This window comes from Neofelis nebulosa, chromosome 17 (genome assembly GCF_028018385.1).
Source record: "Neofelis nebulosa isolate mNeoNeb1 chromosome 17, mNeoNeb1.pri, whole genome shotgun sequence".
In the NCBI taxonomy this organism is placed as follows: domain Eukaryota; kingdom Metazoa; phylum Chordata; class Mammalia; order Carnivora; family Felidae; genus Neofelis; species Neofelis nebulosa.
Window position 1 is genome coordinate 9,460,623 of NC_080798.1, and position 10,533 is coordinate 9,471,155.

General features: G+C 63.3%; 1 protein-coding gene across 2 annotated transcripts; it reads right to left on the reverse strand.

The window, feature by feature from the left end:
• Positions 1-2,286: 2,286 nt before the first annotated feature.
• CYTH2 (cytohesin 2) lies at positions 2,287-10,032 on the reverse strand. Of its 2 annotated transcripts, none has more exons than XM_058707935.1 (12): positions 9,807-10,032; positions 8,845-8,992; positions 8,689-8,755; positions 8,113-8,231; positions 7,049-7,129; positions 6,431-6,543; positions 6,187-6,335; positions 5,595-5,706; positions 3,338-3,414; positions 2,944-3,015; positions 2,666-2,820; positions 2,287-2,570 (listed from the first exon to the last, which is right to left on the reverse strand). In XM_058707935.1, the coding sequence occupies exons 1-12, from the start codon at positions 9,823-9,825 to the stop codon at positions 2,483-2,485; spliced, it is 1,200 nt and encodes a 399-aa protein (XP_058563918.1). In that variant the 5' UTR covers positions 9,826-10,032; the 3' UTR covers positions 2,287-2,482. The 2 variants fall into 2 exon arrangements, with proteins under 2 accessions (XP_058563918.1, XP_058563919.1); XM_058707936.1 differs by lacking the exon at positions 9,807-10,032 and adding an exon at positions 9,269-9,459 and having other exon boundaries at positions 3,338-3,416; positions 5,594-5,706.
• Between the last annotated feature and the right edge of the window lie 501 nt (positions 10,033-10,533).

Sequence of the window (10,533 nt, forward strand, 5' to 3'; positions counted from 1 at the left end):
ATTCTGTCTTTGGGGAGGAGATGGCCTTGGGGCAAAAGCGGACGATTTTGAGCTGATGGGTCTGGTTTGGATGGTCCACGGGTGATTCCAGCTTAACTAAGTTGGCCAAACCAGAGCCCCGGATCCCCACCCCCCACCCCCAAAAGTCCCTCTCCGACCATCTCAGGAAACGGCATTGGGGTTCGCCGGTGGCTCAACCCAGAATCCCTCAGTAAATCCTGCGGGCTCCTGTTCCCAACTCTCGGCCTCCGCAGCCACACCCCCTTGCCCCAGGGGAACCGCACAGCTTCCTAACTTACCTCCCCACCGCCGCCCCTACTTATCTCCAAATTATTCTCTTGCAGCAGCCAGCCTCAAGCCAAACACATCGCTTGCCTGCTTCATACCCTCGAGTGGCTTCCATTAGCTAAAAATACACCCAGAGTCCCTACCGTGGCTGACTGGGCACCAAATGATCAAGCCTGTGTCCCCTCTGAATGCGTCTCTTATTCACTCCCCCGGCCCCCCCTCCCCCCCAGTCACGTCATACAGGGACACCTGCTGTCGGTGACTCCCAACACACCGTGCCTTTTCCTGCTCCTGCCGTTCCCTCTGCCTGTGATGCCCTTTCAGGGCCTCTCCGCCGAGCCAACTACTTTCCCGACTGGTAGACACTCTACCTATGGGTTCATTGCCTGGAGGAGGTCGTGGTGGCACCCTCTATTCACCCCAAGACCTCATTTCTCTTCTCCTTGGGCTGCTGACTCCCATTTCCCTGGAACCTTCGGGAGGAATTGGGAATCCCGTTTCCTCACCTGGGAAGCCCATTTCCCATCAGTTCCTGGGGGCTGAAGCGGCCGGGACCTCTTTACCCAACTTGCACAAGGGTAGCGACGAGGCTAACGTAAACCCCACATTGGAGCCTTGGGGAACTCCAACTCCCAGGAGACCTCGAGACTGGCTCTCCCGCTGTGGGGTGGGGGGCGGCCGCGCCGCACAGCTTGCTGGGAATTGTAGTCCGAGGGTCTCGCAGGAAGGAAAGAAGTCCCATCCTCGGGGGCGGCCGAGCGGTTATACTGCTATGGGGGTGGGGGCTCCGAGCAGGTGAATGCCTGTGGCCAAGGGCAGAGCCAGGCCCAAGTCCTAAGACTCGGGGCGCTTCCCATGTCACCCGGAGCGCTGCTAGGGGTTTGACGCTTCAAGGACGCGGCCTACCGGAGGGAGGAACTGCAACTTGGACACCCCTGGGGGCCAGACTTCCCCCACCCGACCTGGTCCCGGGGCCCGCCCCAAGTTGTAGTTTCTGGCTCATCAGTCTCAACTGCACGTCTGGGCGTAGGAGAGTGTCCCAACCTGCCAACTCATCCCCTCCCCCACTCGGGGTCTATATGCCTTTGTTCTTTGGGGACACCCCACCCCTCAAGGCCAACAGACCTTACACTTGAGGGGCTGTTGGGAGTCCCAGGGAAGGAGATAAAATGCAGATTCCCTGCACTATCCTGGCTTGGTGCAAAATGTCCTCCAGCAGGTGCTTCTCCAGTGGCTGAGAACCTGGCTCGGTGGGGCCACAGTCTTGCCCTCTTGGTCCCAGGGTCCCCCAGCCCAACCGCCACTTTCACCCAGGCCTCTTGCTGAGCCCCAGGGACAGCCCATCAGCAAGGTGTAGGTGGGCCCCAGAAGTCGGCCAGGTCTCTAGGGTTCCTTCCGGAAGCACTGGCCCAGCTCCGGACCCCAGCAGATACTATACGCTGCCCTTCCAGGACCACAAGCCTGGTGACAGCAAAGGTAAGGACCAGCACCTGCCTGGCTCCCGGTTGTCCAGTAATGCCCAGAATGAATGAACACCAGGCCTCGCCCCCCACCAGAGCCTCCACTGGCCCGTGCGCCAAATGCAGTACAGTTCTGGGGTGCCCGGATGGCTCGGTCAGTTGAGCTTCCGGCTTCACCTCAGGTCACGATCTCCTGGTTCATGAGTTCGACTCCCACATCGGGCTCTCTGCTATCCGTGCAGAGCCCGCTTCACGGATCCTCCGTCCCCCTCTCTCTGCCCCTCCCCGGCTTGCGTGCGCTCTCTCGGAAAAAATAAATAAAACGTTAAAAAAATTATAAACGCCACGCAATCCTAAGTCAGCACTAACTGCCACCAGTTAAACTTCTGCCTTACTCCAGCCCCACAGGCTTGGAGTGAAACCGGAAGGGGCTGATGTGGCGGGGGAGGGGAGGGCTCCTGGCCCCGGTCACCCGTGGGCGACCCCCAGCACCCGGGCTGTCAACCCCTCCGAGAAATGAGGGGTCCGAGGCCGCGAGTGGTTAAATAATTAATAAGATTACCAACGGTGTGTTAATTACAAATAACGAGAGTGGAGCTACAGGTGCTGCATTTTCCAAACGGAGAACCGGGATTGGAGAACCAGGATCCGCGCCCCGGGGCCCAGGGGTCCGGCCGCCCGGGCGGGGGCAGCTCCGTAATAAATAGCGGGGGAGGGGGCGGGGGGGGGGAGGGTCAGGGCTGCTCTGGCTTCTTCTTGACAGAAATCCGCTTCTTCCTTGCCGCCAGCATCTCGTAGAAGGGGTCCACGCTCACAGCGGCCCTGCGGACGGCGTGGGGGGAGGGGGTCCCGGGGTGAGGGCCGAGGGGTCCCGGCCCCGGCCCTCCCTGCCCGGGGACCCCGGAGCCCGGACTCACTGGATGGACTTGATCCACTCCTCCTTCTCCTCCGGCGTCGGGGCCGAGATCCGGTACACCACGTGGTTGCCCTCAACCACTCGGCCGTCGGCCTCCGTTTTGCAGGCTTTGATGAGCTGCCCCTTGTTGTTGGGGATGTAGAGCTCGAAGCAGTTCTGCGGGGACCCGAGAGCGGACGAAGGGCAGGTAGGAGCCGGCCCCGGGCCCAGAGGAGCCCCCCCCCCCCCCCCCCCCCCGCCCGCCACGCCCGGCAGGGGTGCGGGGCCGATGGATCTTACCGGTTTCCGGGGGTCATCCACTTCGCGGATGCTCAGATTCTCCAGGGGGATGATACCTCGGGGTTCCTTGTCCTGAAGGCACAGGTCGGGGGGGGGACTCACACCCCCAATCCCCGCCCCAGCCCCTCCTCCAGAACCGAGTTTCATTAGTGGCACTTTGTTACGGCGGCCCTAGGGCGCTGTCAGAGCCCCTCCTCCCTCAGACCGGGAGTCCCGCCCCCAGGCCCCTCCTCCCGCAGACCCAAGAATCCAGGGCCCCAGCCCCACCCCGCACCCAGACTCAGGAGACCAGACCCCCACCCCTTCCTCCCTCAGCCCCGTGAATCCAGACCCCCCCCCCCCGCCCCAGCCCCTCCTCCTAGGACCCCGGAGCGGAGCCCGGCTCTGCCCTCACCGTAGTGTACTCAAAATAGTAGAGGCAGTTGTCTGTGAGGATAAACCAGCGCCGCTTCCACGTCTTCACCCGGCCCCCTGAAAGGGAAGGGGTGGGAGGGGGCCTGGGCTCAGCGGGGGGCGGGGCCTCTGGGAGGGCAGGGCGGGGACTGAGGCGGAGCGAGCGCAGGGAAGGCGGGGCCTGGCGCAAAGCGTTGCGTGGGAAGAGAGGCGAGCAGGGACGGGCGGTTAGGGCCCCCAGGACCCCGCCCGCCCCCGGCGTGGGGCGCCACACTTTCTAAGCCTGTCTGTCGGCCCAGGGCCCAGGAATCCAAGTCCCCAGCCCTCTGCTTCGGGGCCCCGAGGCCGGGGCGGCCCCCTCCCCGATGTCATGTCTGTGGGGAGCAAGGACGGGCTGCGTACCTACCTCCTGGGGCAGACAGCGAGAAAGCAGGCAGGACCAGGCGAAGAGGAGGGAAGGCAGAAGAATGGGGTGCCCCCAAAAGCCGCAGGCGACAGAAATGGGGGGAGCGAGGGAAGGAGAGCATGGGGAGTAGGAGACAGGAACAGCAGAGAGAAACACGCAGAGATGGAGGGAGGGAGGGAGGAAGGGGGGAAAGAGAGGGAAGAAAACCAGTTACATCGACATGACCCGCTCCCTCCCAGGGGGGCCAAAGATCCTGAGCCCCACCGTGAGCGAGCACCTCCTGGCATCGGGCCTGGCTCAGCCCCCCCCTCCCCCCCCCCCCGACAGGCCCCGGGCCAGGAGGGCCCTCCCCGAGGAGGTCATCCCCCCCCCCCCCCGAAAAGGAGAAGACAAAACCCCCAGTCCTTGGCCTGAGGCGGGTGGGGGCGCTCAGGTGAGCTGTAGGACCAACTGGCTGTGTGACCTTAGGACAACCTCCTGCCCTCTCTGGACTGCAGTCCGCAGACCCACTTGGGCCCACACCTTCCGGCTTCACGGAGACCTGTCTCCGGGTGCCTTGTCGTCCCCAGAGGGTTAGGAACAGCAGTAATGGCTCTCATCGGGCATCTTGGTGAACACAACTACCATAGGCCCCCTTTGCTGCACACGCTTTAGCTTCTGAGGGAAGAGACGCCTCTCTCTAATCGCCACAAAGGGAAAAAGTGCACTCGGGTAGGAGATCTGGGGCCGAGGCCACTCCTGCCCTGTGGCTGTCGGAAGGCGGCTGAGCCTCAGTGTCCTCATCCGGGAAACGGGAAGCTTCCCCGCTGCCGGGGTGGGGCTGGAGGGGGGGCTAGTCGCTGGGGAACCTCCGGCTTGCCTCTCTCCTGGCCTCTCAAGGCCAGGGGCACCAGGTGGCCTCTGAGGAGTCTAACCTCCCCCCAACCCCATCGGCCTCCCCTGGAGCTGACTCCGGAATCCATCTACCCACTGATGGCGGGAGAGACTGGTCTGCCCTTTTTATGTGGACCAGGACACCTGGGCACCCAGTCAGGGACCTGCTTACTGTTGGAGAGGCGAGGTCTTGGCTTAGGAGCACAATTCCACGGTTGGGGGAGCGGGAGGAAAGCCCTGCTGTGCCCCCCACCCCCACCCCATGCTGGGCCCTCCCGAGGCCCCAGCTTCTCCACTATCCCTGCTGGAGCGGCCATTCACCGCCTTTCCACTAAAAAGCCACAGCTAGCGCTCCCGCGGCGCCCATCATTACCGGCCGGGGCTCCCAGCCAGCGGCTCGCAACCTTGACTCTGCACTGACAGCACCCGGGGGAGCTTTTAACATGACTGACAGTCCATCCTGCCCCGAAAATCCTGGCTTCATGAGGCTGTGGCTTGGCTGGCGGGGTTTTAAAAGCCCCCAGGGGAAGCTCCCGTGAAGCCACGGCGGAGAAACCACTCCAATCCTCAGATAACCCGACGCGAGGGGCACCCGGCTGACCCCTAACTTACCCTGAGTCTGCTGGCACTGTGTGTTTCCAGATGGACTGGCCCCACCCCGCCCGTTCCATCCCAGCCGGGGACTCTTTCGTTCGTGAGCACAGAGCCCGGCATTTTATTCGGTGCTCCCTAACCCCTACCCTACCCCCCTAAGTATTTCTGGGCCCCCTCCTCTCTGCCGGTCCCTGTGCTTGGGCCCAGCACACAGGCCTAATCTCATTTTCAGCCCCATTTTTCAGATGTGGAAACTGAGGCTCAGAGAGGTCAAATCATTTGCCTAAGATCACACAGCAGGTCCACATGGAGGTCAAGTCCAGAGCCGGGGGCCCCCTAACTTCTCCCTGCAGAGACGGCCAAGCGGGGTCACTAGGGGACGTACCCAGCTTAAGGAGCCAGCCCTCCCGATCTGGGTTGAAGAAGGTGTGGGTCAGGTCATTCCCATCATCCTCAGGAATCTTGAAGGGCTCATTTCGGATGCTGTCGTAGAGGTTCTGAGGGGCGAACGGGGGCAGTCGGCAACTCCAGACCCCGGGGCCCCTCCCGGGGCTGCCTGGCCATGGGGGGGGGGGGTCTCTGACAGCCAGGGAGGAAACGGGGACCACAGGTGGAGCGGCTCAGGGAAGAAGGAACGGGGCGGGGGGGGGGGGTCAGATGGGTGGAGGGGGTCCCGGAGCAAAGGAAGGTGGAGAGGGAGGAAAGACGCTGAGCTGCTGCAAAGGCCCGCAAAGTTCTTGAGAGACACAGAGACCCCGAATGAGCCGGAGGGCCAGAGAGAGACAGCAGAGAGAACCGGAGAGACAAAGACCGAGGGAGCCAGGGAGAGACGAAGAGAAAGGAAATGGACAGGTTGACGCGATCCCGCTGGACGGCTCAGGCACCAGGGGACCCGTGGGGGCGAGGGGGGGGGGTCAGTGGTGGGGAAAGGGACAGCAAAGAGGGGCTGCAGGGAGGGGGGGTACAGGGGGCCTGACCCTGAGCAGCTCCTCAGGCAGGTCCCCACCCTCGTTGATGCCCCGGTTCATGGCCACAAAGCGCTCCAGGCCTGGCTTGTCCCGGACGTTGGGGTTGTGGAGGCTGGTGTTCAGCATGATCACGGCGAAGGACAGCACGTAGCACGTGTCTGCACCAGACAGTCAGGTGGTGACGACACGGGTAGGTGCCCCCACCCTCCCCGCCGGCCCCTCCTTCCCAGGCCCCAGGAGTCTGGGCCCCAACCTGTGGACTGGAAGACCCCAGGGTTGCACAGGCAGTATCGCTGGGCAAACGCTTCCATCATCCGGTCAATCTTCTGGGCCTCCCCGGGGAGGCGAAAGCTCCAGAGAAACTGCCTGGGTTGGAGAGGAGCCGGGTGTGGATGCCGGGAACTGGCAGAACCGCCCCCCCCCCCCCCCCCCCCGCCCTGCTCTCAGTCCCTGTGTTAGGAACCAGCCAAAAACAGCCCTGCGGCCTCAGCAGCTGTCTCAGGTATGGATCCAAGCTGGCCCATGAGCACTGATTGGCCCGGGGCTTCTGGTGGATTCACATGGAAGAAACCCCTCCTTTCCGCAAAGCTTGCGGTCACCAGAGGCTTCTGCTGCCCTGTGAGAGGAGGGCCTACAGACAGCAATGCCAACACAGGGGAAGCACAACCAAAAGACAGAGGAGGTTGGCCTTCTGGCAGCGCCGAAGTGCCTGGATACAGCTATGCCTGAAGGAGGCCCTACTGTGGACTTCGGTGTTACGGGAGACCATCACTTCCATTTTTGTTTCTGTCTTCGTTTTGAGCAGGGCTCGTCGTGTGTAAAGAAAGCCCTGGCAGGTACGCTCCTGCCCTTCCGGCCCCATCCCTCTCACCTGAGGGCCTGCACCAGGTTGAGGTCAGTAAACTCGTGCAGATCCACGAAGGCATGGAGCACTGCCAGGTTCAGGTCTTCCCTGGGAGGACAGGGACAGAGTCACGCCCAGGAGGGAGACCGGGGAGTCTGAGCCACCTCGTCTGTGCCGTGGCTGCCTCTGGAGCGGGTGACAGTTTTAGCCTGGCTCCGTCACAGGCCCGACACCAGGGCAGGAATACTCAGAACACGCCCTTGGGAGGACCATCTGTTGCGAGATCATCCCGGGATTAGCCGAACAGTTAAGAGAGACACGGCCAAACGTATGCTCCGCCCAGGTGATCCCCCAGCTTCTGGAGACGTCCAGAAATGGTCCCCACATCTCCCAGGCGTCCACAGATGGTCCCCGTGCACCCCAGACGTCCACACAACAATCCCACAACACCAGCTGTCCACAGAGGGTCCCCAGACATCCCCAGAGGGCTACCACGTCCCCCAGATGTCCGGATGGTCCCCACACCCCCCAGACGTCCGTGAAACAATCTCCACGCACCCCAGATGCCCACAGACGGTCCCCAGACACCTCCAGATGGCCCCCACACCCCCTCAGGTGTCCACACAATCCTCAGACAACCAGACACGCAGATGGCCCTGTGCACCTCAGACGTTCAGGTGGTCTCTACGTGCCCCAGGTGTCCACAAATCCCTAGGTACCCCAAACATCGCAGATGATCCTCACGCCCCAGATGCCCAGGGGTCCCTGTGCTCCCTAGATATTCACAGATGACCCCAATGCCCCCTGGCTGTCCCTGGAGGGTCCCACACAAGCCAGCTGTCTACACATGCCCATGATACCCACAGATGTTTTTCACGGTCCCCAACATTCCAGACATTCAGAAGATTCCCACGCCCCTCCCCAGGTTCCCCCGGATGGTCCCCAGGCTCCCACAGACCCCTGTGTCAGTCCGTTCTGTCCCTGTGCGGGGAGAAGGCTGGTCTATCAGGGCCCTTCCTTGGGAGAGGAAGTGGGCGGTGAAAGGGCAGAAGCTGGTCGCGGGGGACCATGGGAGCCCGGCGGGGTCTCACCTCTCCCCCAGGTAGTCCCCGATGGCTGTCTTGTTCAGGCCCTCGCCCTTGTACAGGAAGCGGGCGATCTCCTCGGGTGTATTCTGCAGAAGTTCGTTCTCCACCAAAAACTGGATCCCCTGGTGGGTGGGGGCGGGTGGTCTCAGCACAGGGGGCCGGCGGAGAGCCACTCCCCACCCCCTCCCCGGCATCCACCCCCGCCTCTGCCCTCCACAGAACCGGGCCAGCTTTCGTTTTCAGGCTTCGCGCAGGTCCTCAAATACCCCCGCCTCAGCCGAGCCTCTGCGCCTACTGTTCCCTCCGCCTTTGCCCGGTGAATCAAGCACCAAGAGCAGGGTCTGCTCCCCCTTGAGCCTCCCAGGCGGAGGGCACAGCACGCGCGAAGGTCAGGAGGCGGCAAACGCCTGGTTAGTGTTCGGAGAACAAACGGACGGCCCAGATCTGAATTCCGGGGATCAGGACCACGTCTGTCCGCCTCAGGCAGACCTTTAACTATGGCACTTCTGGAACCTGAAGGTGCCAGAACCCTCGGCCCGGGTGTCTGCCTGGCTGATCCCAGCCCTGTGGCCCAAGCACCTTCTTGGGATCCATGTTGAACTTCTTCCTGCCCATCGCCATCTTCCGGTTCCGTTGCAAAGTCTTACTGCAGAAGAGAGCACGGGATGGAAGGTCAAAGCCTGGGCATCCCTGGCCGGGCCTCGTGACCCCCAAGTTCCCCACCCCAGCCCTCACCTGCCCTCATTGGCCTCCAGACCCTCCACCTCGCTCATGGCTTCACTGAGCTCCTCCCGAAGGCGCTGGATCTCCACCAGCAGCTCCTGCTTCCGCCGCCGGATGTTCTCCAGCTCCATCCGCTCCTCCGGAGTCAGGTCTGGGGGCTCTACGGGTCAGAGTCAGGGATTGGCGGTCAGTTCTGGGACTGGGAGCCTGGGTTCCTACAATCTGGGGGAGGACAGGGCTGGGGCCGGCAGGATTCCCAGGTTGGAGAGGACAAGGATAAGGGTAGGGCCTCCTGTCTGCTGGAAGAAGGGGCTGGAGGTCTAGACAGGGGGATCTAGACTTTCAAGTCCTCGGGGAGGAGGAGGCTAGGTAGGGGTCAGCACTCCTGAGTCTGAGGGAGAAGGGGGCTGGGAGCCCGAATTGCTGGGCCCATTACTTGGAAGGGGGGTGAGGCCTTGGTTTTCTGCCTCCATTCTTGGCGAGGTAACTGGGAGCTCGGGTGTCCGGACTCCTGGGTCCATGAAAAGTAACTATGGCAGGGAGAGCTGTTGACAGCTCGTAAGAGTTGCGGCAGGGGGGCGGGGCATCGAAGGCTCCCGCCCCCGCCTTAGCGGGATCTCTGCAGCCCCCAAGATTTCTCCCCACCCAACCGCCCCAGAAGCCCCCCTCCCGGCTCCCAGCAGGCACTGGGCTCGCCCGGCCCTTCCAGCAGGAATGGTTCCACCCCGGCCTCGCCTCCGCCGCTCCATCCCGCCCCCTCCCGCCGCCACCGGAAACAGGCTCGGCCCAAACAATGGCCTGGAACGCCCTGCTCTCGGGGCCCGCCGGAAGCCCGTCCCGCGCCCCGCAAGAACGAGGCGACGACGGGGCCGAACGGCTCCGCGCAGCGCGCGCCGGGAGGGATTTTCGCTGCGGAACGTTCGGGTCGAAAGGCTCCATCCGCTCCCGGCCGGCCCCGCCCCTCCCCGACCTACCATAGACACCGTCCTCCATGGCGGCTAGGAAGGCCCGCGGGGAGTCCGGGGCGGTCCCGCCGGTCGGGCCTGGATCCGCGTTGGCCCGCGGGCTCGGGTGAGCCCGCTCAAACGCCCCGGGAGCCACCGCCGCCTCCTCAGCGCCAGTCCTCAGCGCTGAAAAGACTCTCCCTTCGCCTCCCAACCGCCCCGCCAATAGAGACCGCCCCTCGTTTTGACACCGCCCAATCCACGGCGGGCCCTCTCGTCTGCTCCGCCCCCGACCCCGAAGGACCGTCCTCCAGGGCCAATAGGCACAAAAGGAGACGACGTAGCACGGTCCGGCCGGAGGTAGACGGTCTGTGGGACCAATCGGAGTGCGGGCAGGGAGCCGGGTGCCGCCTCCGAAACAAAAGAAGGCACTTGGCTGGTTTGCCCGCCAATGAGAAGGCTCGGAAAGGAGTTGCATGGAGGTGGGACTCTGGGCCAGCACAGAGAACTGCGCCTGCGCCAGGGCTCCGGGCGCTAGGATGCTAGTCCAACGGAGGCCGGCCTCTAGTAATAGGTTGCTGGGGAGCGGCACTTTGTTAGTCTCGTTGCTAGGGGGCGGGGCCACAACTGTCGGCTGTTCCCGTGAGCCACACCTCCTTGGCTGGCTTAGCAGGTTTTTGACCGCAGCGGTTGCCAGGCAACTGGGAGCAGCTTGGGCCCATCTTTTGGCCTCGGGTCTCCTGGTACTGGCCGCTCC